Raw genomic sequence first — 26,194 nt, 5'->3', positions numbered from 1 at the left:
CTGTCCTTTCGGTCCCGGCGGCGGCAGCGCTGAGCCCTCGGCGCCCACCCTCCGGCTCCCCGCGCCCGCACCGCGCCGTCCGCCCGCCGCGCCGCCACCATGACGGAGCAGGCCATCTCCTTCGCCAAGGACTTCCTGGCCGGGGGCATCGCCGCCGCCATCTCCAAGACGGCCGTGGCCCCGATCGAGCGGGTCAAGCTGCTGCTGCAGGTGCGGGGCGGGCCGCGCGCGCTGGGGGGCGAGGAGGGGGCGCCCGGGGCCGCCGAGGAGGGCTGCAGGGGCGCCGGGGGCAGAGCGGGCCGCGCCGGCCGCGTGCACCGGAAGCGCGGGGCCGCGCCGCTTTGTCCGCGCGCCGCCGGGATCGGGGCCGGCGGCGCGTCACGTGGGCGGGGCCGCAGGCGCGCATGCGCCGTCCGCGCTGGCAGGGAGCCTGGGCGCTTGCGCCGGGGTCGGAAGCCCCCAAACTCCCTCCCGGGATGGGGGACAGCGAGCGGACCGCGGGTTCTCCCCTGGCCGCGGCCGGTCTTGTCTCCGCTCCGTGCAGCTGCAGATCGGACGGCGCCGCGGTCCGCCGGGAGGTGTTTGCAGGCCCCTTGCGGCGGCGGCAACAATGTTGCAACCTTTAGTGGCAACATTGTTGCAGCCGCGTTCCAGTTCGCGAGCTCCCGAAACCGCGTTCCCGACTCTCGCGATGAGCCCGCGCGCTTAGAGGCGCCAGGGAGCTCCCTAGGGACGCGCCTGGGCTCCGTGAGGCTGCCGGAGCGGGGGGAGCCCGTCTTGCGAGCCTGTCCGTCCGTCCGTCCGTCGTGCAGGTGCAGCACGCCAGCAAGCAGATCGCTGCGGACAAGCAGTACAAGGGCATCGTGGACTGCATCGTGCGGATCCCCAAGGAGCAGGGTGTGCTGTCCTTCTGGAGGGGCAACCTGGCCAACGTCATCCGCTACTTCCCCACGCAAGCGCTCAACTTCGCCTTCAAGGATAAGTACAAGCAGATCTTCCTGGGCGGTGTGGACAAGCACACGCAGTTCTGGAGGTACTTCGCCGGGAACCTGGCCTCGGGCGGCGCTGCCGGAGCCACCTCGCTCTGCTTCGTCTACCCGCTGGATTTCGCCAGAACCCGTCTGGCTGCGGATGTGGGCAAGTCGGGCACCGAGCGGGAGTTCAAGGGCCTGGGAGACTGTCTGGTGAAGATCACCAAGTCCGACGGCATCCGGGGCCTCTACCAGGGCTTCAACGTGTCGGTGCAGGGCATCATCATCTACCGGGCCGCCTACTTCGGCGTGTACGACACCGCCAAGGGTGAGTGTGTCCTTGCGCTGGGGCTGCCGAGTGAGTGAGGGGCTGCGCACGGGTGGGGGTTCAGTCACGGACCTCTAGCGGTCCACGTTCGGGGGGGGGGGTGTCGGGGGTGCGAGATCCAGCTGTGCACAGGGTTGCTGCAGTTCCTGAGGTGTCCTTGGACCGTGGCCAGCCGTTTTCTCTCTGCGTTCTCATGTGGCTGTCTTCCGTGTGTCTGAGTCTCTTTTATCAGCTTCCTTTTTATTCATTTGACGGATTGAGATCTTAAATAGGCAGAGAGACAGGCGGGGGCTGGGTGAGGGAGCACCTTCCCGCTGAGCGGAGAGCCCGATGTGGGGCTCAATCCCAGGACCCTGGGATCATGACCCCAGTAGAAGGCAGAGCCTTTAACAGACTGAGCCACGCAGCCATCCTGGGTCTTTATTTTTTAAAGGGTACTGTTGGTGTTGGCTTAGGTGGGACTCTGATAAGCTCATTTTAAGCTGTTCTTTTAAAAAAAAAAAAAACAGTCTTTCGATTAGCTGTTGGAGGTTGGGGCTCTCGTGTGAGCTTTAGGTTGCACTGTTCACGCTCTGGAAGCAAGCTTAGAGGCCTGCTAGCGGCGGGGCTGGGATGTCTGCAGCAGAACGTGCTCGCGTGTGGTGTGCCCACTTCCCGGGGCTGGTCTGACCCCTGCTGTAGGGAGAGGCTATTCCCGGGCACAGAGTCCGGTCCTCTGGCCAGCAGGTGGTTTGTCTGCCCGCCCACCGGTACTGGGTGTGGGGAGCTCCACGTGGAGCCAGGGTGGGCAGGACTGTTCAGTACCGCGGTGTGTGCAGTGCTAGGTCCTAACGCTGGCCGGTGGTCCCGCAGGCATGCTCCCGGACCCCAAGAACACCCACATCGTGGTGAGCTGGATGATCGCGCAGACCGTGACTGCTGTGGCAGGCGTGGTCTCCTACCCCTTTGACACCGTGCGGCGGCGGATGATGATGCAGTCCGGGCGCAAAGGAGGTATGGTGTCTCTGTGCTGGTGACAGTGGCTCCTTCTAGATCTCCCTGAGGGGGTGGTTCTCTGGCCTCAGCCTCCGGAGTTGTGAGCCAGCAGATGACACACTTAACAGCGAGTTTGGGGGCAAGGCTTTGTGGGCCGACTTCACAGGGTGGGGGACTCCCAGGTCAACGACTGTGTTCTTTTCGAGGCTGCTCTAGACCCCCACAGCTTGGCCAGGTACCTGCCCAAGCCCTTGGTCCTGCCCTTTTCTTGGCTCTTGTCTTTCTAGCGTGGCCAGGGGCCTTGCCTTGATCCCAGGGGTAGAGGTGGTGCTCCTCGGTGACTGGAGGGGGTGGTGGGAGTTTCTGGATGTATGGTCCGTAACCGCCCACCCCCCACCCACATCAGTGGGCTGGGCAAGGGCCATGAGCCAGGGCTCTTGGTGTGCCTGTGGTCAGAAGCACAGCTCCCCCGCAGAGTACCGTCCAGTTTCAATGTGCTGTGTTTTTCGGGGTTCCCTTTGTGCCCCTGCCCAGGAAAAGCTCCCAGTCAGCTCTCCTGTCTCTCTTGCAGCGGACATCATGTACAAGGGCACCGTCGATTGCTGGCGGAAGATCTTCAAAGACGAAGGGGGCAAGGCCTTCTTCAAGGGCGCGTGGTCCAACGTCCTGAGGGGCATGGGGGGCGCGTTCGTGCTGGTCCTCTATGACGAGCTGAAGAAGGTCATCTAGACGTTCCTCCAGACGCGGGGACCAAGGGAATCCTGTAGAATACTTTTAACTGTTATGGACCATTGATCTTCGAGAAATTCCAGTGTCTTTGTCCCGGCCAGATCGCGCGTAGAGGCTTGGGGAAGGTTCCAAAGGGGGCTCATTGTGATCTACCATTGGCACCAGATTCCATGTACTGATTGGGGGGGGGAGGAAATCACGAGGTTTCGTGGGTCCACAGGCCAGCAGCTCCCTGGCACAGACCTTAGAGTCCAGGTGCTTGTGGAACCCAAGGTGTGTTTAAGTATTTATTTAAAAAAAAAAAATCATGTCTACATTTGTACTTAAGCACTATTCTCTTTTGCACAGCCGAATATTTGCAATTATGTTTCATGTCGGGCATTCTGCTGCAAACATAAAAAAACGGGACACAGACTGGTGGTTTGTTTTCAGCTGAGCGGCGTTGTGGGTTTGGGGCTGGTGGAGGGAGGGTGGGAGACGCGGGGGGTCAGGGAGGCTACAGGGCGTGTCCTGAGGCCCTGTAGGGTAGGGAGGCAAGTTCAGACCAGCCCGCTGGCGGCTCATTTGCCGCTTGGGGAGACCCCCCTTGGGTAGGAAAGAACCCAACCTGAGTGCGCCTTGGGGCGTCTGAGTGTCCCTGCTCTGGGCGGGGGGTCTTTCAGGAGACCTTCCTTAAACTGCTGTGAGCTTCTGGGACACCCCCCCCCCCCCAATCTGAGCAGTACAGCGTAGCTAGTTTTCCTGCTGGAGAAAGACCACTCAGCCACATCCTGTGACCAGCATCAACCCTGGTCTCCTACACAAGAATCCACAGGAGCAGGCCCCGGGACAGGTCCACGTCCTCTGCACAAACGGCAGCACTGCCGGAGAGACTCGGGGCTGAATGTTGGGGCCTGGCTCTGGGTGACCTGGGCTAGGAAGGCCAACTGGGGGTTTTAGAACCTTCTGGGGCTGGAACATCCTGCACATGGACAGCAGGTTTCCTATTAAAGACTGGGCAGGTGTAAACATACATTTCTGTCCTTACGCGGGGTCCACTTAGAGCTTGGAGTCTAGGCTCTGCCCAGGGCTGCCTGACAGGTTAGAAGGGGAGGGGATGGAAGCATGTGTCCTCGTAGGGTTTGTGACTATAGTGTTTTTTGCACTGACGCTGGGGTGGTTTTCAGCAGGGCCGGTTCAGCGATGTGGGGTGCTGGCTTGCTACGGTGCATGGAACGTTCTAAACGGCTAGAGGTCCCTTTGTGAGTGGGTGGTCAGAGCCCAGTGTTTCCTGAGAGCCCTAACCCCTGGGAGGCCCTGGCTCCTGGGCAGCAGGCTGTGTCTGGATCTGCGTCCTTGTCCTGGGGCTCCATGTTGGAAATCCACGCTGTGGACAGCCCCACTTACGCTGCCCTGTGAGGGATGGTGGTGGGGAACCAGCAGGGGCCCTGGGGTTTCCCAAATGCTGCCTCCCCATCTCGGGGTGCCTGATGGCCTGTGTGTGAACTAACGCATCTAAAACTCCCAAAAACCTGGCGTGGCTGCCGCAGGGGTCAACCCGTCTGGTCAACGCGTTAGCAGCATCCTGGGTGGGGCCTGATTTGGGAGGCCAGAGGGGGGCCCCCGGGGTCCAGTGTGATGGGCTGTAGGCATCCCCCACTCCTCACCCCCCCTTCCCCCCCCCCCCCCCCCCAGCGTACAAGCACTGGTGGAAACAGCGTTGATTTATTGAATGAGCCCGACACAGCCCTGCTTCCTTGCTGGTGGCTTCTCCATGGAGCACGCTCCGAGGGGTCCCTACCCCCACCCCATCCGGTCGTCCCTCGGCCCAACCGCAGGCAGGCTGTATGGGCATCTGGGCCGGTCGAGAAGGTTTCAGGTCCGTTGTCATGTCTCCCCCAAAACCTGCACCTCTGCCACTGGGCAGTCTTCCCGGCTTGCTCTGCTGCCCTCCCAGGCCACCTGCAGGCGACAAGGGGGTCAGGCTGAGCCGCAGAGCTGTTGACTTGCGGGAGAGTGCAAGGGTGTGGCTAGTCTTGGGCCCCTGGGTCTCCGGGGCTCCAGGCCTTGCACACCTGCAGGAGCGCTTGGGGGTGACCCTGCAGCTCCTGGCGTGACCGTCGCCCCGCAGCTTCCTCTGCCTCCCGCCCGGATCCACACACGAGCATCCTGCTCCCCCGGCGGGGCCGGGTGTCTGCCCTGTCCCAGCCCCACCCCCCAGCAAGAGCCCAGACGTACCAACTTGCTGTTCTGAAGGTTGTCAGTGATGGGGTCTTTCATGTGCGGGATGGGAGGGAAGATTTTCTGCAACACTGAGTACCTCGGAGGACAGAGACACAGGCCCTGGATCCAGAACTCGGGGACGCGGGAATGGAGTTCGAGCTCAGCTCAGTCCCCGGGTGGGGGTGGGGAGCCGGTCTCCATGGCTGGCCCCCGGCGCCCAGCCCTACAGACCCCAGCAATCCTGGCAAGCAGGATTCTGCTGCTGGGGCCCGTGCACCCCACCTGGGCTCCTGCCACAGGCCCCGGCCAGACTGGAGGCGGCCCCCAGGCTCCTGGCACCCACCGCGGACCCTGCTGCTCCCCACGGCTTACAGTGTCCCCTACCTGAGCCAAAGGCCCATCCATGCCCAAGGCCGAGCCCCTGGGCAGGGCGGCTTAGCCTGAAGGCGCTGGGAGGGGCATGGGTGCAGCCAGAGAGAGGCCTGAGCCCCCAGGGACAGACCCCAAGGCCCCTCCGGGCAGGACCTTGCGTGGCTCTGCACTGAGGCATTTGGGAGACACCCCAAGGGCAGGACTTGCTATCAGATGGGCAAGGTCAGCATGACCCTGTCGCTGGCCGGTTGCTGGCTGGAGAGAGGGAGGAGTCCAGAGAGGGGAAGGGGTGGGGAGGCTGGAAAGGGGGAGGGGGAGGGGAAAGAGGAGGGGGAGGGCGACTCCCAGTCACCCCCGCCCAGGGCTGTCAGGAAATGGGGAATCTGCACGAGGGGTGAGTGGCTGAACAGCAGGGACACATGGGGACACGCAGGCGAGCCTGGCTGCACCCCGGGGCTTGAGCTAAGAGGGAGGGACCTTCTGGATTTTCCCGGCAGACACGTGAGGCAGCCGCCCGCTCCCTGGGGGTGTCCCGCAGGCAGTGGCGGGAGGGTGGGGGCTGGGAGGAGCTCGCAGCAGGGAGGAGACGGGCGGGCGCGAGGGGTGGCACTCACCTTCCACACAGCGCGATCACGAGCCCCAGGACCAGCAGTGTGGCCAGCAAGACCAGCGCCGCCAGCAGCCAGTCGGGCCGCGGCGAGTCCTCCCCGAGGTCGCACTCTGCGGAAGAGGGCGGGCAGGGCACAGCAGCAGGTCCCGGGGTGGCAGTGGCACCCAGCACCGAGCGCTGCCCCCAGGGGACCCCGGAGAGGCAGCGGGCACTCGGGCGCGTCCCGGAGGGGGCAGTGGCGGCTGCCCAAAGACGGAGGCCCCCACGGCACGCCTAACACCTGGAGCCCATGGGGGAGGTCCTAGGCGGCGGGCATTCCCCTGCAGCCGGCCGGTAGGGGGAGCACCGGGCATGCTGTTCTGCAAACACCTCTGCCTGCCCTCGGGACAGCGGGGCCCTGTGGGGAGTGTGGGTTTGCTGGGGCTGCCACAACCCAGTCCCACAGACTGGGTGGCTGAAACCGCAGATACTGTGGCTTCACGGTCCTAGAGGGTGGAAGTCCGAGATCCATATGGGGCTGAGGCCGGTTCCGCAGGAGGCCCCTCCCCTGGGCATGCAGACGCTGTGTTCTCCGCGGGTCCCCACATGTTCATCCTTCTGTGCCTGTCCGTGCCCTCACCCCCTCTTCTCATGGGGTCAAGACCGCCGTAATGACCTCACTTCACCTGAATCCCCTCTTTAACGACCTCATCTCCAAATATAGTCCCGTTCTGAGGTCCTAGGGGTGAGGACTTCAATATGTGAATCTGGGGTGGGGGGACACATTTGAGCCCACAGCAGAGGGTCTTTGCAGAACTAATTAGGTAAACGTGAGGTCCCAGTGGAATAGGATGGCTCCTAACCCAATGACTAGTGTCTTTGTACAGAGAAGATATTTGGACACAGAGACACACAGGAGAAGCCACATAAAGATGGAGGCAGACATGAGAGAGACATGGCCAGAAGCCCAGGGACGCCTGGAGCCCCAGAAGTTGAAGAGGCAAGAAGGACCCTCCCCTGCAGCCCCAGGACGGAGCCCTGCGCCGCCTGGATCCCAGTGGTCCTGCCCCGCCTGGATCTCAGACTCTGGTCTTCAGAGCTGGGACAGGATGGATTTGGGTGGGTTTAAGCCCCCTACCCCGCCACGTGTGGTCATTTATTGCAGCAGCCCCAGGACCCTCGTGACCAAGGCTTCCTACGTGCCACCTCTGAAATGGGACATTCTAGGAGAGCCTGCGAGGAAGGTCTGGTTTCCAAACAGGTCAGGGAGAAACAGCGGGTCTTATTTTGGGCAAATCCTTCTAATCAGGCCCAGCAGCCACGCCAGGGACCACGTCGGAGGAAAGGAACCCGTGTGCCTGCGCACAGCGTGGTTACTGACAAGCCATGGGGGCTGGAGCTGGGGCTCTTGTTTCTCTTCCTCTCTGCGCCCCCATGGGGTGAGCACAAGGTGCAGGGTCAGATGTGGTCTTCAGAGCCCTCTCTGGATCCCTGGATCCCTGCTCCTTCCGTGGCAGAGCACTCAAGAGCAGGGGTGAAGAGCCCGTCTGAGCGCGAGGGGTCCGCGCTTCCCCGAGCAGGGGTGCTGCCCGTCGCGTGCAGCACATACAGAGGACAGATCAAAGGGCGCCTCACTCACCGAAGCTTTGCGGGGCACTCCACTCGCTCCAGCTTTTGCGGTAGAAACCTTTGGCCCTTAGTCTCACCACGTAGTTTTTGGGATTGTGCAGCTCAAAGAACTTTTCCTGGAGCTGTGGTCGACAAGGAAAGAAGGAAAGGCTGTTCCCAGTTGGCGGGGAGACGGTGCGGCCCCGTGGCGGGTGGAGTGGGCCCTCCCCCAAACGCGTGTGTGAGCGCCCTCGCCCCGCGGCGCCTCGGAAGCGGACCTCCTCTGGAAACGAGGTTGGAGCAGATGCAGTCAGGGAAGAAGAGGGCAGCTTGGGTTAGGGTCTGTGATCCATTACCAGCGGTGGGCTTACGAAAAGGGGGAGTTTGGGAACACACACACGTGGGGAAGACCATGTGCATGACGGAGGGAGACAGCCACACGCCAAGGACTCCCAGAAGCTGGGACAGATGTTCCCTGGAGCCTCCAAAGGGAATGAGGTCCTCCCCCATCTCTATCTTGGACATCTGGTCTCCAGGACCCCAAGAGAACAGAGCTGTCTTTTAAAGCCCTCAACCTGGGACACTCGGTATCTATAAGCCCCCCCAAGAATGTGAACCCAGCCAGCCTCCATCGGGGAAGAGGGGGCCCGGATCCTGGAGCCCCCCACCCTTCTCAGCCCAGGCTCCTGGTGTCCAAGACAATAAGCCCTGGGAGGAAAAGAAGCCACGGCCGCCCCCAAAGAGGACAAGCCCATGGTGGCGTGTGTGGGTGTTGTGCACGGCATGGGGTGCTACAGACTCTTGAATGTGACCTCCCTCTGCTCCCCAAGAAGGATAAATCATCCCCCACCCCCCTGGGGTCTGTGGTTTAGACCTTCTTTGAAAGTAGGGTCTTTGCCGATGGGCTTACTTGAAGGATCTCAGGATGAACTCATCCTGGATCGGGGTAGCCCTACGTCCAGTGACAGGGGCCTAACAAGGGACAGGAGAGGAGACGCACACACAGAGGAGAAGCCTCAGGAGGACAGAGCGTCCTCTCCGAGCTGTTTCCCCTCAGCACGCACTCCTGGAGATGGCCGGGTGGGTGAGCGGGACCCACGAGCAGCGTCGGGCACCGCAGAGCGGCTGGACAGTAAGGAAACAGGTTTGTGGTGCCCCGTTCAGAGGGGGTGGGGGGACGCTCACCTTCTCCGTGTAGGCGGGATCACTGCCCTACAAAACAAGAGGGGAAAGCGGTGGGTATCTGCTGCTGTCCCACGACAGACGCCCTTATTCAAGCCCTTTTAGGTTTATAAGAGAAAGTGAGTAGAAGATAAGCAGTGGTTGAGCCTAAATGACCCATATCATATATAAATAAACTGTGTATGTAGGAGGTATTAACTCAAAACACCTGATTTTTTTTTTGGGGGGGGGGGATAGAATTAATAACCTTTATCTCAGCTCAAACCATTTTGCCATTTTCTTTTAATTCATAGACTTACATTTGTGTGTGTGGTTTTTTTTTTTTTTTTTTTTTTTTTTTTTTAAGTCTATTTGTTTAGTCTGTGCCCAGCACGGGGCTTGAACTCCCAGCCCTGAGATTAAGAGTGGCACGCTCTGACCGAGCCCACCAGGCACCCCGCACGTGTTCATTTTCTAAGGATTCAGGCGTCATTTGCTTGAGCAAACGACACCTCGAAAGCACAGCCCTTGTGCCTCTCGGCCACGATTTGCTCCCCGCCCACACTCAGGGCCCACACGGGTCACCACTAGGGATCGTTCTGCATGCTCTACGCTTCTGTGCATAAATGGGGTCCAAGCCAGACCTTGAGTTTGGCTGACCTTCCCCGGGGGGCCCGATTCCGCAGCGTGGATATATTCTGTTGGGGCCTTCTCTGGGGCCGTCCCCAAACTCAGCTGCTATGAACACGCGGGTCCCCACCTTGGTGGGACTTAGGTTTCCATCATTCTCGGAGCCAGAAGAGCACGGGCCTGGCTGCCTCCACGAGATACTACCAAAGCCGGCTCCAAAGTGCCTATGCCATGTGTTTCCTTAAAAAGATCCGATTTTACCCTGGGTCTTAACCATCGGGAGAAGGTTCATTCACAAGGGACATCGGGGAGAAGAAGGAGCCACGGGTATCATTGTAAACGGCCCCCAGTGGAGTCGCAAGCAACGGTTGCAATCCGCTGGGTGGCAGCCTCCCCTCCCCTCCCCCCGGTTTGGCCCGACTGTCACGTTAGCCAATGTCAGGGGTGCGGAGTGGCCTCTCCCTCTGGTTTGCATTTTGGTGGCACTTTTCCATGCGCTTACGGGGCCCGAGTACGTCTTCCTTGAGCAAATGCCTGTTTCAACTTCTTGCCCTTTGTTTTTTTTTTTTTTTCATACAGTTATTGGTCTTCTTGTTATTGACGTGCAAACCTTTCTCATCCAGCCCAAATACGAGTCCTTTGACGGACAAATGGGCACCTGGCTTCTTCGGTCGGTGGCCTGCCTTTTCAATTGGACCTCTTCTCTTTCGAACAGCCAACACTGTTACTGTGGTTAAGGCTAAATATTTTTTTTTAGGGTTTGTAGATTTTCTCTTGACAATTTTCACACACGAAAGGTTAAATGATCATGCATTTTTTTTTCAGTATTTTGTGTGTGTTAACATTCTTCATTTTTATGTAGAGTTTAGTTCATGTTTTTATTTTAAAATTTACTTTAGTATTTTTTTTTACTTTCTTGACGTTTATTTTTAAAAGAGTAAAAAAAAATTTTTTTTTGACTCATGTTTGTGTGTGTGTGTGTGTGTGTTTTATCTACCTCCAAAGCCTTGGGGGTACAGATTCTCCAGAATTCGGCATTGCCAGCAAGGACAAGCATTTACCTTTTGTAGCTGAAGTTCATACTCAAATCTGTTATTAAAGTGGCTGCACGCTTCCCACTCCATCATCAAATAGGATTTATTACACGTTGCAGTGATATTGGGTGGATTTAATATCTCTAGGACAGGAAAAAAAAAAAAAAAACTTTTATGGGTAAAACCAATCAACACCCCCGCTCCCCAGAATATACTTTAAAAAAAAAAACAGGCTTCGTGGAGATGTAACGTGGTAAGGAGCAGAGGAACGTGTCAGTCCAAGGTGAGAGACTGGGCAACGCATCCATACAGATGAATGACAAGATATATTGTGATGTCTGTCGGTTTGGAGTAGCCATCGGTCTAGCTACGCAGACACCAGCCGGTGACAGACCCCCGCCCACCCCTGGGCCCTAATTCCACCGTCCTCCAGCAGAGGGAGGAAAGCGTCCCGCGCCCGTGGACTCCCTCCTTCCCACAGGCCAGTCTCGGTGCCCGGCAGCCTGGCCCGCTCCCCGCCCCCCGCACAGGGTCCGTCCCCAGCGCCCGTGCTCTGGGCAGGCCAGCTGCACGCCCGGAAACATCTGCCCCTGCCTCCTCGCCTCCCCCAGACCCTGCCTGCTGCAGCCAGCTCCTCCCCGGACGTCCTGTCCTCCCTCTGGGTGCTGGGACCCTCCTGGCTGTGCTCTGCCCTCTGCCCTCGCTCTGGGCATTCAGCTTCCCCTGGCCCCTTGGCTTCTCCAGCTTTGCGTGTGACCACGTCTGAACAGACACGCAGGTCGGACCTCCGCCGGGAGCCCAGCCCTGGGTCCTCACCTGTCTGCCCCTGTGTTCCACCGGGACCCCTGGCTGGCAGTGCCCCGCTCTGTCCGGGTCAGCTCTCCTCCAAGTCCTTCCGGTCCCCTCCGTCCTGTTCCCCTGCTCCTTCCTGCTCCCCGTCCCCCCTCAGGGACGTCACCCTGCCCCCAGGCTCCCTCTCTGCCTGCCTGGACCTCCACATACAATTCCATCCTGAGAAATACCCTCAAAACTAGCCCACTGCCTCCTCTCTGCAGCCACCCAGACCCTGCCCACCTGTTGCCACGGGACCCGCACCCCACAAATGGCCTTCTCCCCTCAGGGGCAGGAGACAGGGCAAGAAGCCTGCTTGAGAGGATGCGTCCATGGGCAGGGCTGGACAGGGAGGCCAGGAAGGCAGGGGCATCCCGAGGGGCAAGCGGGTCAGTCCTGCTGGGCAACAACCCTGGAGACAGCCCAGAACCTGCCTGCTAGGAGCCACCTGGCCCAGGTAAGGACACAGGGTTACCACCAGCCCCTCCAGCTTGGGGCAGAGCCTGTGTCCTGCCTGCCTATGGGAAAGGTGCCGTCACAGTGTAACACCCACCGGCAGGCTCCCCTTGGAGACCGCCCTCCTGGGAAGAAGGACCGGGGTCTAAAGAGCTCCACAGTGACGGGAATGATCACCCCCAAATGGTCCCTCCCTGTCAAATCTCTAAAACAAGGAATCTCGTTGAAATGTAGGGTCTTTAGGGGCGCCTGGGTGGCTCAGTCCTTAAGCGTCTGCCTTTGGCTCAGGTCATGATCCCAGGGTTCTGGGATGGAGCCCCACGTCTGTAGGAAGCCTGCTTCTCCCTCTCCCGTTCCCCCTGCTTGTGTTCCCTCTCCCGGCTGTGTCTCTGTCTGCCAAATAAATAAATAAAATCTCTTTTATAAAAACACGGGATTCGCAGGTATCATACGTAAAGGATCCTGAGAGGATGTCCTCCGACTGCAGGGGGGCCCTAAATCCAATGACAGGTGTCCTTGTAAGAGAAGACAAGCCACGCGAAAATGCAGCAGACATAGGAAGGACTCGGCCATAAGCCCAGGGGCGCTTGGAGCCCCAGAAGCGGGAAGAGTCAGGAAGGACCCTCCCCTGGAGGCTCGGGAAGGACCATGACTCTGCCCCGCATGGATCTCAGCATCCCTGCCTCATCTGGATCCCTGGTCCTGCCCCGCCTGGATCTCAGACTGCTCTCCAGGGCTGGACGATGAATTCCTGTGCTCCAAGCCTCATGGTTTAGGATCACTTATTAAGACAATTGGGAACTAACAAACACCCCGACTCTCTTGGTGCCATGGGGCACATCAGTGATGCTCTCCAGCAGCCACCCCTGCACGCCTCAACCCGGCCCGTCCCAGCGCCGAGCTGTGTGGGACGGATGTCCTTGCACAGGGCCCCAGGCTCGGGTCCTGCTCTGCCGGCGCCATGCAGAAATGGCCAGTCATGCCGTCGAATTCATTTCCCACTCCGGGTGGCTCCCACGGCCTTCCCGTCTGTCTTGGGGTCGGCCTCTGCGGCTCCTCCATTTCTTCTAAGGGAACCACCACATTGGATTGGGCCCTCCCTGCAGCAAGTGCCAAGACCCTGTTTCCACACAAGGTGGCCTTCACAGGTGCAAGACGCGGACAGATCTTTGGGGGCACAGCAGGCGTTTTTGAATTCGGGTTCCTGACGGGATCATGAAGCATGCACCGGGAGCACAGAGCCCCCGGTTCCCATTTGACCCCTCCATGCATCCCCACTGGGCTCTCTGACACCCACCTCCCCACTGTCCTGACCGCTGTGTCCTCCTACCCCTGCTGGGACAGGGGCTGAGGACGCAGGGGTCCAGGGGGCCGTGTGCACAGAGCTGCAGGCGGCCTTAGACACGACCTGGATGTACCAGTGAGGGCCCCGTGTCTGAGGGAGCAGCGGCCAACCAGTGCCCATAAAACACAGCATGTCAGCTCAGGATGGGGAAGCCCCAAGGGAAGAGACCCCGCACTTTTCAAGCAAGAGGTCTTGCATTTTTCCCCTCTGCACCACATCTCAATAAACATCGCCGGCCCCGTGCTTCCTTATCCCACGTGGACCCGCCCGGGCAGGCCCAGGCTTCCGGAGGGGAGGGGTCCAGTCCAAGGGAACAGAGCGTTGCTACGATGGGCTCTGTGTTCCAGAAACCCGTTAGCGTAAGAACACGGGGCCTTGACAGGGGCTGCAGGCACGACTCTCAGCCCCTCCCCGAGACTCGTGAGGGAGCCACGGGCCCCGTGTGTTGCCGGAATGCTCCGGAAGCAAGCGGGTGACTTCATTACCTGCCGTGAACTTGGAGCTCAACGCATGTCGTCCCCAAACGCACACGCCCTGACCCCCAGTGGGATGGCGTTCAGGGGCGCGAGGTCATGACGTGGGGCCCCATGATGGGATTCGGACAGCACCAGAGGAGAAGGGAGTGCCCGTTCTCTCCCACGCCTCCCGGGTGAGGTCACAGCGAGAAGTCTGCCATGTGCAAGCCAGGAAGAGGAACCCTCACCAGGAACCCGATCTGCCCGCCCCTTGAGGTCGGGCTTCCAGCCTCCAGAACCAGGAGAAATCAGTGCGTCATTTCAGCCAACCGCTTGGGGCTATTTTCTTACGGTCCCCTGTGCTCCGACACCAGCATCCCAGAGCCCAGGGTGCAGCCCGAGAGCCGTGTCCTCGACCTGTACTCACCAATTTCTGATAATTCGACAGTGCGGTCGGAGCAGGGGATCCAGGCACTTTGGCTTGTGCCCCTCACCAGGATCTGGAGCTGTTTCGGCAATCTGGAGACATCGTTGAAATGACACCGCACGAGTTTCCCCCGAGGATCCATTTCGTAATTGGGGCACTCGTACTCCCTGCGGGTCCTGAGGCAAGGTGGGGGCACCCAGCAATGACCCAGCGGCCCCAGGTGCCTGGGGAGAGCCCGGCGGTGCCCGCAGCCACGCCTACCTCAGCTCCTGCCAGTACAGGTGATACTGGATGTCCCGGGGGGCTTCTCTGCCCACATCCCAGCTGCACGTCAGGACGTCCACGTCGTGCACCCGGCAGTCCAGACCCCGTGCGGCCGCCTCAGGGTTTCCTTCTGCGTTTGCAAAGGAGACGAGAAGAAAAACAAGTCACCTTTAAGAGGGACATAAGGGTTTCCAGGTCCTTGTAGGTTCACACATAGTTACAGATGTCAACAGCCATAATGTCAGGATACAGGGTGGTCTCATCCCCCAAGAACCCTCCAGATGTTCCTTTTCTCTCCTCACCCCTGCCAAGCACTAATCTGTTCTGCATTTGCAGACGTCATCAACTCAAGAAAGTCTTACGAATGACATCCTCCTCCATATGGGATGTCCTACGGTCCTATGCTTTTTTTTTTTTCCCCCTACTCCCTGCAGGTCCACCCAAGCTAAAAGTCATGGTTTTTGTATCCCTACGACCAGCCAGCGACTGAGAGCAAACCAAACCCAAGGAGGAACACGTTCCCATCACCGTGCAGAGGATACTGAATCCCCATCAAGAACGGCGGGCCTTTGGTCAAGGAGATGCTGAAGTTTTTCACTTCACACGAGGGAAGGACATGGAACTGGCAGTAACGGTTGTGGTTGACGGCCTGAGAGGGAAAGAACCATTTAGTCACGGTCGAGAGAACACACGTGGTGTTCTGGTGATGATACCCAGACTGAATAACAACGATAACCATAACAACGGCAAAAAAACCGTAAGTCTCTGTAGAGTCCGTGCAATCTTCAACAAAACCGCAACAATGTATGTTGTGGCAATCGACAGGCCAGAGATGGTGTATGAATTACTGGTTGGTGGAGCGGGAGGGAGAGGGGAACAGATAAAACACAGCATTTTTTTTTTTTAGGGCAGGGACTGTGTCCTTGTACTCCATTTACCATTCTCCGTTTGTCGAAAGTCACCAAATACACACACCGAGAGTGACCTGTCTGGTCATCTGTGCACTCTGGGTGAGGATGACGTGTTCAAACACATTCATCCATGGTATGGCTTATGCCGTCTGGTCGGGAGGCTCCTAGTGGGAAGGCCGTGCGTGTGCAGGGGCAGGGGACTGCGGGCCATACAGGAAAACCCTACACCTTCCTCTCAATTTTGCTGTGAACCCCACACTGCGCTGGGAAAAAAGTGAAATTTATTCCTTTTTAGAAACCGTGCAAGAATTTACATAAAATAATTCCATGTATGAATAAATAAATAATCAGCTTATAAATCCACTAATAGTCCATTGATGAACTCCGTGAGGGATAAATCAATCCTTTTCTGAGGATCGAGGGATAAAAGAAATTGGGACCGGAAAGTTAGGTAAATGGGGAAATAAAAATGTAAAGTCACAAAGGAAAGGAAAAGTCACAAAGTCACAAAGGAAAGGAAGATATTTATCAAGCTCATGATGAATTTTGCCTTTTTTACCTGCATTATATAATAAGTTAACAATGTGGAGCCCCAAATGGTTTAATAAGGAGAAGACTGTTTTGTTTTGTTTTGTTTTAAGGTTTTAAGTCATCTCCACGCCCAACATGGAGCTCAAAGTCATACACCCTGATGTCAAGACTTTCTCACTCTGCACCACTGAGCCAGCCAGCATCCCCAACTGGTGGAAATTGTAATTAATAAAAGAAGAAGACATGTGTCTCATGAATCATGTCTATAACAGATTCAACCAGACTCGTTGTTGAATACATGTTAACACAACAAATCTCAAGGATCTGGGAAAATGTGCATCTTTAGGCATTTTTTTGGACGCTGATCTAAAGCTTCCTTGAGTGATTCAGGTGAGTCTTGTAAACTTGGTCACTGTCTCTCATTTGAGGAACTCGAGTTCCATAAATACCTCTCAAAGAAAGTTCTAAAAGAACAACAGAATGTGATGGTTGATGGGTGTTTTCCCAAACCCGCCATTGCTGTGCTGAGTGCTGCCTCTGAACACCACAGGAAGCCCAAGGTTGGGGGTCCTCTTGTAGGCGGACCATGGAAACAAGGAGAGAGAGAGAGACTCACCCACTGAGAAGGAGAACTCATCTCCGCTGAGGACAAACACACCAAACCGGATGGCCCAACCCAATATTTACCCATTTGGCCAAGAGCATAATGTTGAAGTAGCATGGATACATAGGAAAACGGGACACACACGCAATGACCATGAACAAAACGGAAATGAATTCAATTTAGGGAAAACCAACAGCGGATGAGGGAACAGCAACAGGGTCCAATATCTTGAACTAGACCTTCTAGAAATTCCTTCTACATCTTCAGGATCCAGAAAAATCTCTAGATCGCTCCTAGTTGCGATTTATGGGCATGGATGTTGGGAAGTAGGAATCCAACTTAACTTCAGTGCATTTTGGAAATTGTGCTGACTCCATGCGTACAACCACCGTTCTTCACCGATTTGAAATAGCACCTTAGTGGTGTAGGATACTCACCCTACCCAACGTGCCACCAAGGCACGCTTCTGCTTCTGGATTGCTCCATTTCTTTAATCTATCCACGCATTCCATCGACCCAACCCTGGATAATCATAGCTTCTTGGTACATTTGGAGACATCATGGAAAGGCAAATTCCTGATCACTAGTGTTCTTTATCAACATTTCTTGGTTGTTTTTTAGCCTGCCATGTTCCAGATAGAGTTTAGAGTCAACTGGACAAGTCCCAGTGAAATCCCACGTAGGCTTGTCATGAACTGGATTGTGTCCCCCCAAATTCGTATGGTGAAACCTTCACCCCCAGAACTGCAGAAAATGGTTGTATTTGGACATTGGGTCTTTCAAGAGGGGATTAAGGTAAAATGAGGTTCGTAGGGTGGATCCTGATCCCATAGGACTGGGGTCCTTAGAAAAGGAGGACATCAGGACACAGACACACATCAAGGGATGAACACATGAAGACAGAGAAAGAACATAGTGTCCACACGTCCAAGAGACAGGGCTCAGGAGAAGCAGCCACAGCCCCGCCTGGATCTCAGACTCCCAGCCTCCAGGACTGGGAGGAATATTTGTAATGGGGGCCCAGGTTGTGACCTGTACTGTATTAAATCGAGAATAATCTTAAAACACTAAATTTATTGTCAAGGAAGTTGACAGGTGCCTCTTCCTCATGAGACACTCTGAGCTGAGAACATGTTATATTCTCATCAAGGCCCACCCATGGGATCTGTCACAGTTCTCAAGACCTCTCAAGCTCGGAAGATGACACAGTATAGGATTTGGGTGAGGGGCGGGCGATGGTGGGAAAGCAAGCGCTCATTTTCAGCTGGGCTTGGCTCTTCACCCAGATCCCTGAGGACATGTTCTCACCAAGGTTCTCCAGGGGCACCATCTTGGACATCGTGCAGAAGGTGAACCCTGAGCTGTGGTGTCTGCAGTAGTCTTTAACTCCACCTTCCACAGCCAACCCCAGAGTAGAATTCCCGCTTCTGTGATGCCAGAACTCGTCTTGGCCTTTGGGCTCTGCTGGCTCTTAAGTCCCCGAATGTCAGGAAAACCTTGACTATGCCAAGTCCAGGGAAGATGGCTTACCTTCGTGATAAATTTTGAATTTATGAAGCACATAATTTCAGAAACATTTCCATGGAGGTCCCAGGTCAATCTCCTTTCCACAGGCTCTATCCTTAGGTTCATAATCGGTGAATAGAGATCTGAAATGGGTAGAGGTCAGAGTTAGAAGTACTGCAGAAGCTTGAACCTTATCACCGTGGGGACTTCCTCTTCCCACCGAGTTCACCGACGACCTCGGGAAGCAGAATTGTACACGCGTGAGGAATTGCTGAGAGCTGGAAGAAACCTTCCGTCAACAGCGCCCTGTTCCTCTCCTTAGCCTGCCGTCCCCTTGATGGAGAAGCTGAGAACAGATCTGGCTTGCATATGACTCTCAAGGTCTGGGTTTCTGGGAATGGTTGTCAATGGGCCATCAAACTTGCTTTTTTTTTTTTTTTTTTTTTTTTTTTTTTTTTTTTTTTTTTTTGCTTTATTTTGAAAATACAAGGCATGGTCATTAGAATGATATGATATGCATGGCCTTTCACGGCTCATAGGCTGTTGGAGCAGGTCTGACATTACTGGAGAAGCTCCCTGAGTACATCAGGTTCTGTTTTGAGACGGAATCAAAGCTCACGCATTCCCGCTACAAGTTGCTGGGTAAGGGGGTCTCCAGCGGCAGACCACAGGGCTCAGCATATCTCATCCAAGACTTGCCCAGGTACAAGGTGCTACCGAGTCACGTTTTCCAATAACACCCGTCTGTAAAGCTACAACGGACATTTGGTGAGATTTTATCTGTGACTCTTTTCAAGGACTTACAGGATGTGACTTTAATAAACGTTCACCGAGTTGATAAGCTGTCAGAATCGTGATTACTTATCAAGGTCAACAGCCTTAGTTTCATAAGCAAGACCAAACCGTATCAACACCTTGGTTTCTGCCATTATTTTCTTCTACCATATAAGGACAATGTATTCCTTTACGGTAATAACAACAACAAAAAAAGTCATTGAGGCGAATTTCTTATACATTGAACATGTAATTCTTAATCGATTTTTTAAATTTAAATTCAATTAACCAACATGTAGTACATCATTGCTTTTAGATGTACTGTTCAATAATTTACGGACATCCTCTTAATAAATTCTTTTTTTAAAGATTATATTCATTTATTTGCCAGAGAGAGAGCGAGAGCTCAAGCAGGGGGAGCAGCAGAGACAGAGGGAGAAGCAGGCTCCGCACTGAGCAGGGAGCCCGATGCGGGACTCGATCCCAGCACCTGAGCTGAAGGCAGATGCTTAACTGACTGAGCCACCCAGACGTCCCTCTCTTAACAGATTCTTAGGCCTCAAAATCTACACTCAGTTCTGCCAACCCAACATTAAATATCACGAAAGCAGATATGAAAGATGAACTAGGAAATACTAATGTTAACATGTTTTATCATATCTTATTTTTTATAACTAATAATATATAGAAATGATCCGATATTGAAGGAAGAAACAGTATCATGGGCACAAAAGTTCAAAAAAGAAAGCGGGGCGTAGGGGTGACAGGAAATATTTCCTGATTCCCTTTAGGAGGCCAGCGTTATCCCAATATCAAAATCAAACATATTAAAAGTAAACTCGAGGCCAACATCCCTTATAAACACAGACACAAAATCCCTGCAGGAAATATTAGTTAACAAAATCCAGGAATACACATAAACCTGGTAATATCTCATGACCCAAGAGGTTTACTCTAGGAATGCAAGTTTTCTTTAACCGTCGATGTAACTCACCCCCATTAACAAGAAACTAATGATCTCCACAGAAACTGACCAACTTGCACCCATTTGGAATTTTTAAAAAATCTGAATAAACCAGGAAAGGAAGAGATTTTTCTTACTCCGATAAACCTATGAAAATCGTTGCGCTAATTCAGACTCAATGGTGAAAGACTAACCACTTCTCCTTGAGACCAGAACAAGACAAGGCGTCTGGTTTCAACACTTCTATTCCACCGGGTGCTGCACCAACGGCCCCTCTTAATGGAGTCTGGCCAACGCTGGAGTCTTAGGGGGCGTCTCCCCTACGAGGGAAGATGTGAACATTTCGGATTGCGTCAGCTGCCTCCTTCTGGGAGACTTCTGTTCCTAGAAAGCCGCTCACTTCCAACCTGTGCTCAGCCATCGTAGAGCACCCTCAGGCCTGAAGTGACCACAAAGGCGGCGGCAGCCTTTGTCCCCGGCCGAGACGGGCAAACCAAAGGCGGAGAGTGGGAGAAGAGCCCAGATCGTGCTCAGACCTGGGGGTGGCAGGCTGAAGTGGACGAGGCACCTTCCCTTTCCTGACATCCTGCCATCGCCCAGTCCCCTGGACGGGGGTGTGTGTGGCCACATGACTGGGTCCTAGTCCATGGAATTCAACACGGTGCATGGCGGTACTTCCATTTCTCACCCATAAACGCTCCTAGGGGAGCCGAAGGACCCTGGATCTCGGGATCAATATTTGGGGGCAGACCCACGTGTCATGAACCCTACACTGTCCCATCAAAATTCATGCTGGAGTCCCAACGCCCAGGACCTCACAATGGGACCTGGAAATGGGGTCACGGCAGATGTTAATTGAGATGGGGTCACCCTTGAATGGTGTGGACCCGAACCACACACAATGGCTGGTGTCTTTATTAGGAGAGGACATTTGGACACGAATAGACACAGAAAAGGCTACAGGTGAGGACAGAGGCAGAGATGGAAGGGACGTAGCCATGAGCCCAGGGACGCCTGGAGCCCAGAAGTTGGAGGAGGCAGGAAGGACCTTCTCCTGGAGCCTCAGGAGGGAGCACGGCACAGCTCTTCTTGCCTGGATCTCAGCGGTCCTGCCCCGCCTGGATCTCAGCGGTCCTGCCCCGCCTGGATCTCAGAGGTCCTGCCCCGCCTGGATCTCAGCGGTCCTGCCCCTCGTGGAACAGCATCCTTGTCCCCCCGGATCTCAGAGGTCTGGTCTCCAGAGCTGGGAGAGATAGACTGAGCCCCCCAGGTGACAGTATTTGACGGTATTTTGTTCTGTCTGTCCACGCAAACTCAAACAGCAGCCTTCCGGAGACCAAAACCTCCCTCTCCCTCCCCCACAAAAACATCTGAATCCCGCCCCTCTTTGAGGAAGGAATCAACATCTAGCGGGTTGTGAAATCCCGTGGGTGTCACCGCAGCTGACATCGGACTGATGCAACCCCAGGTGGGTAGGCTCCGGCGCTCCCGCGGGACCCGTCATGCCTGGTCTTCGCCCCACGACCCTGTGCCATGGGACCCCGACGTGGAAAACACGCAGAGGGCCCTCTTGGGGGTCCGTGGATGCCTCGGAAAATTCCTGACGGCGAGTGGCTTCCGTGCAGACGCGTCGGCAGAGACATTACCAGCCCCGTCTTCCTCGTGGCACTCGGGGCCGCACCCGGGCTCTGTTAACGCGCCGTGCCCCGTACCAGAGTCCGAGGCATGGGCATCTCTAGCAGGCGACGGGTTCCCCAGGACACTCCCTGCGGCACGCCCATCGGCCGCCCCTGTCCCCTGAGGCTGACCGGACGGTGACAGAAGCGGACACAGAAGGCTCGGGGACCGTCATCAGCCTCTTCTCCTCTCATTGATTCTGGTTCCTACGGGATCTCATTCCCCACCGTTGTGACGCAATATCGTACGAGCCACACGGAGGGCAAAGAGACCACACTCGCCGCTCGTGGCCTTCCCCGTGGGCTCACATCCGTGGCCACACGTCCCCTCCCTATAAGGACGCCAGTGCTGCTGCGTTAGGAGCCAACCCGGATGGGTTCATCTCAGCAAACTCTGTCTCCAAACACAGTCTTATTTATAGGGTCTGGGTGCGAGGGCTTCCAGAGAGGAGTTTAGTGAGGACCCAAGTCAGCCTATAACCATCACCTTGCCCACGACCCTACCCAGGAAAGGGACGTACAGGTCAACGCAGTTTCTCCCTGGAGAAATGACTCAGAACCCAAGTAGGTGATGGGTCCTTACATTCAGCACCCCGGCCCTCCCCGACCCCGCGTCCTAGCCGTGAGGTTGCGCCGTGACCGGGTTCCCAAAGGATCCCGTGGGCAGCATCGGGGTGGGGGACACAGGGGCGGTCTCCGGATCCCCGCTCCCCGCTGCTGCTGGGTCCGTAACAATCTGGACGTCGAGTGTCACGGGAACAGCAGAACGCCGGACGCAGCCTCAGAACGCACCAGGGGTTCGGTCCTACCTTCCTGCGACTGCGGCAGGCCGGACGCAGACGTCAGAAGCACGGCGAGCCACAGCAAGGCCATAGCGAGGCAGCTCCCACGTCGGGCCGCCTGCTAGGAAAGAAGGGACGCTTAGCATGGGGGACGGAGGAGGGTTAGGGTCTGGGTGTGCGCAAGCGCGTGCGTTGGTGCACACGTCGGTGCTTCTGCACGCACGTGTGTGTGAGAGCGCAGGTTCCCCGCGGCACACAGGTGTGAGTGTGCGCGTGCACGTCTGCGTGTCCATGGGTGTCCTATGCATGTCCCGCGTCTGTGTGCGTGCGTGGGCGTCCCCGTGTGTCCTCGGGTCGGAGCGTGCCCTGGGCTCCAGCCGGAGGCAGAAGTCAGGAAAGCCCACGCCACGCACGGTGCCGGGAAACGCTGCCATGAGCAAGCGTGGGAAGGAAGTGTAATTAAAACGACGAAGCCGAGACACATCGAATTTCCTGAACGGGCAGAGTTACGGTAACTGAACCCTGCATGGTCCCAGCGCCCCAGCCAGGACCTTCTCAGGGTCTCCGGGAAGCCCCGTCTTCAGGCTGGTTCTCCAGGACCCTCGCCGGCATGTCCAGCCTCCTTCCCCCACCGGGACCGTCAGCAACTCGGTGTCCTAACGGGTCCACCTCCTCCCCACCGTGTCACCACTGACAAACACCATTCGTGGTCTGCAGCCAGCACTCTGTGCCCCTCAGAACTGTCCACAAAACGTGTCCCCTTCGCACCATCCCGTTTGGGAAATCTCAGCCGGGACTGAGGAGTGGGACCTCAGATTTCCCCCGTCTTGTCCTGGGCATTCACAGCCCCCAGCACGGAGCCCCCACAATGAGGACCCCACCGGGGGTCTCTCCTGCTCCCCTGCTTAAGCCTTAGGGCTCCAAGCGGATTTCCCGTCTGGACAACAGGGCCAAGAGCGATTTCCAGCCAATGTGCACTTTTGCACAATCGGACAGTGAACGTGGCTCTTGCCAGCATCGGGGAACACGCCCGAGAGACAGACGCCTTCCCCAGGACAAGGGGATGCAAAGATCCAGGACAGGACCCGGGGACAGGTGTCTCCTCGTCCTAATGCAGGATGCCGGGGAGTACAGGGATGCGGGAGGCTCAAGCTTTGCTGGGGGCCCCCCCAACCCGTATTCACCATACACCGTGCACCCCAGAGGTCAGAGCGGGAAATCCACGGTGGAGAAAGGATCCGCGTGTTAAACAGAGCGGACTGGGGCTCGCCGCTAGTTCCTGAGGACAGGAGATAATGGGACTGCAGGGGTCGGACGCGGTAGGCGCCAACGTGGACGCCAATGTCCGGGGGTCTGGAGCCCCCCTGCGGCTGGAGCCCACAGCTAGCCCAGAGGAGGAGGCGAGGCGTGCGTCCTGCCGGGCGGCATCCCCTCTAAGACCTTGGTCCCGGCAGGACCTGCCCAGAGGGGGTCCTGGGGAGACGCTCAGGCATCTGCATTATTTTATTTTATCTTTTATAAACATATAATGTATCGGTTCCTTAATTCCGTGTGGAGACGAAATGCACGTTCCATCAAAGTCGCTCCGTGCTCAGCGGGGAACCTGCTTCTCCCTCTGCTCTAGCCCCCCCCTTGTGCTCTGTCTCTCTCTGAGAATTTAAGTAATAAAATCTTTAAAAAAATTAATTTTTAAAACCATAACTGAGGGGCACCTGGGTGGCTCAGTCGGTTGGGCGTCTGCTTTTGATTCAGGTCACGATCCCGGGGTCCTGGGATCGAGCCCCGCATTGGGCTCCCTGCTCCGCCGAGAGCCTGCTTCTCCCTCTCCCCATGGCCCTGATCGAACTCGCTCTGTGCCTCTCTCAGATAAAGAAATAGAATCTTAAAATAAAATAAAACGTAACTCAGGGACCATCTAGGACATTCTCCACCGCTCTCTGGCTCCAGAACGTTCCATCCAGCGAAAGGAAACCCGATCAGCATGAGCTCTCACTCCCCGACCCCTCCCCGCCACCGGGCAGCCCCTAACCCACGCTCCGTCCATGCATTTCCCCGCTGTGCCCATTTTTTTCCCGGAAATAGGATCACGCACGATGAGCCCTCGTGTGTCTGCTTCTGTCCCCGCGCATCGTGTCCCTCGAGCTCCTTTACGGGGCTGAGTCCCATTCCCCTGCGTGCCCGGACCACGTGTTGTGCACATCCGGCCCGTGGGCATCAGGCACCTCCAGGGGGTTGGTGCTTCATGGTCCGTCCGAGCCCCCAGCAGCTCCCCGCCAGGCCTCGCTGGACGTGAGGAACCAGCCGCTGTGCTCACCTCGGACCCGAGCTTCTCGGCAAGACTCGGCACGGCAGCCTCATGTGGGTGCTTACAGTTTTCCAAAAAAAAAAAAAAAAAACAAACAAACAAACAAAAAAAAAGTGGGGACAGCATGATAGAAGGTCACTCTCATATTCTGTCGTCTGCCGCTCAGCCCGTCCAGCCCGTCGGCGTGCGAGCCCGGCCTCACAGTCCCTGTGGGCTCCTGGAGCCGTCCCCAGCATCCTTCACATGCCCTAAACCCTCCGGGTTCAGGTGCCGTGCCCAAGGCAGATGCACCGCGCCGGGAACGAGCCCCACTCCAATGCCCCTTGTCCCTCCCGGGGGCCGGGGGTCTTACCTGGGTGTCGATGAAGGTCCCACCTGGGAGAGGCACCCAGCTCTTGGAGGGATCCGGACCCCAGACTCCTCTCTCCGAGTCCTGTTCCCAGCTGTGCTCTGGGAAGTGTCCCCAAAGAGAAACCAAAGCTGCCGCTCCCTTCTCAGGATTTTTATGGGCACGGCCAGGGGCTCCGCCCCTACGACCCAGACCAATGAGGCTCGGGGGGCCGGGAGGGAGAGGTCAGCGACCCAGGCGAGAACCCCGTCCCCCGTATCTGCCTGCGCGTCTTCCCTGGAAGCCGGGGTCAGCCACCCTGTACTTTCCCTGGAACAACTCCCTTTTCTTTTAAAATTGCTCTTTTCCCGTTGTCATTTCTCGCGTGTTCCTCTTTGTTAGAGCCCTGATTGCGGCTCCTCGTCCAGGGCGGGCTTGGGCAACTTCCTGGCACCGTTGCTGATACGCCGTGTGGGCCGGGTGGAGGGCGTCTCCGCCGTCTTCATCCCGGGCCCCAGGGACACGCTCTCCTCTATGCCCTCGGGGCACAGACCCTGGTGAGGACCGTGGGTCCCCACGGAGGATGCTGCCCAGGGTCAAACGCAGCCCTCCAGGGGGGGGGGGCAAGGGGCCTCCTGCTTCGTCTCCCGCTGCCGCGGACCTGGGCTCAGCCCCTGCTGGAAGGACCCCACTCAGACACAGGGACTGACCCCTTGGCGTCACCCCATTCACACCTGTGACAACCCAGCTCCCTCGCGGCGCAGGATTCCTTGATAAGGGAGCTGGGGCGGTCGCGACCCCACTCTGATCCCTGACGTCGACTTGACGTGGGTAGAGGGTCTCTGTAGGTCTCAGGAAATGAAGGATGTGACAGCAGCTCATCCTGGATCGGGGGGGGGGGGACCTAAATGCAATGACCGGTGTGCTGACAGGACGCAGAAGAGACGCAGAGGAGAGGACGGCCACCGTCAGCCCGCGGAGCCCCAGGGTGGACCCCTTTCCAAGGCCGCGTGCACCCGGATGTCCTGGGCATGGAGCTAAGATGCACCGGTCTGCAGCGGCACCTGCGAGGCTCGGTCCAGTAAGCATCTGCCTTCGGCTCAGGTCATGATCACAAGGTCCTGGGATCGAGTCCCCCATCAGGCTCTTTACTCCACGAGGAACCTGCTTTGCTTTTCCCTCTGCCTGCTGCTCCCCCTGCTTGTGCTCTCTCTGTTTCTCTCTCTCTCGTCAAATAAAAAAATCATATAGATGTATATTTTAAAAAATGCAGAGGTCTGGGCAGGGGCATCTCAAGCTAGCTCCCAAGGATGCCCCCCACGGCATGTGCTGGGCAGGTGTCTAGGGCACGGAGAGGAGGGGCAGAGAGGCCCAGGGCCAGCGGCGGAGAGCGGCCAGAGAAAGACAGGGCTGGGATGGGGGAACGTCTGCATCCG

The 26,194-nt window shown here is 56.8% G+C and overlaps 2 protein-coding genes across 6 annotated transcripts; one reads left to right on the top strand and one right to left on the bottom strand.

The window, feature by feature from the left end:
• Positions 1-3,417, top strand: SLC25A6 (solute carrier family 25 member 6). Its single transcript, XM_059157330.1, has 4 exons — positions 1-210; positions 813-1,299; positions 2,152-2,292; positions 2,846-3,417. The coding sequence occupies exons 1-4, from the start codon at positions 100-102 to the stop codon at positions 3,001-3,003; spliced, it is 897 nt and encodes a 298-aa protein (XP_059013313.1). The 5' UTR covers positions 1-99; the 3' UTR covers positions 3,004-3,417.
• Positions 3,418-4,688: 1,271 nt separating this feature from the next.
• Positions 4,689-25,108, bottom strand: IL3RA (interleukin 3 receptor subunit alpha). Of its 5 annotated transcripts, none has more exons than XM_059157324.1 (12): positions 24,783-24,954; positions 22,153-22,246; positions 17,954-18,072; positions 14,906-15,026; positions 14,375-14,507; positions 14,114-14,289; positions 10,627-10,742; positions 8,960-8,986; positions 7,806-7,917; positions 6,192-6,297; positions 5,221-5,302; positions 4,689-4,944 (listed from the first exon to the last, which is right to left on the bottom strand). In XM_059157324.1, the coding sequence occupies exons 2-12, from the start codon at positions 22,214-22,216 to the stop codon at positions 4,870-4,872; spliced, it is 1,131 nt and encodes a 376-aa protein (XP_059013307.1). In that variant the 5' UTR covers positions 22,217-22,246; positions 24,783-24,954; the 3' UTR covers positions 4,689-4,869. The 5 variants fall into 5 exon arrangements, with proteins under 5 accessions (XP_059013307.1, XP_059013308.1, XP_059013311.1 ...); XM_059157325.1 differs by having other exon boundaries at positions 4,805-4,944; positions 5,221-5,337; positions 24,783-25,103; XM_059157328.1 differs by having other exon boundaries at positions 4,805-4,944; positions 5,221-5,294; positions 24,783-25,099.
• Between the last annotated feature and the right edge of the window lie 1,086 nt (positions 25,109-26,194).

The sequence above is a fragment of the Mustela lutreola genome, chromosome X (assembly GCF_030435805.1).
Source record: "Mustela lutreola isolate mMusLut2 chromosome X, mMusLut2.pri, whole genome shotgun sequence".
NCBI lineage: Eukaryota > Metazoa > Chordata > Mammalia > Carnivora > Mustelidae > Mustela > Mustela lutreola.
Note: the sequence above shows the minus strand (reverse complement) of the source record. Positions and strands in the feature narration are given on the sequence as shown.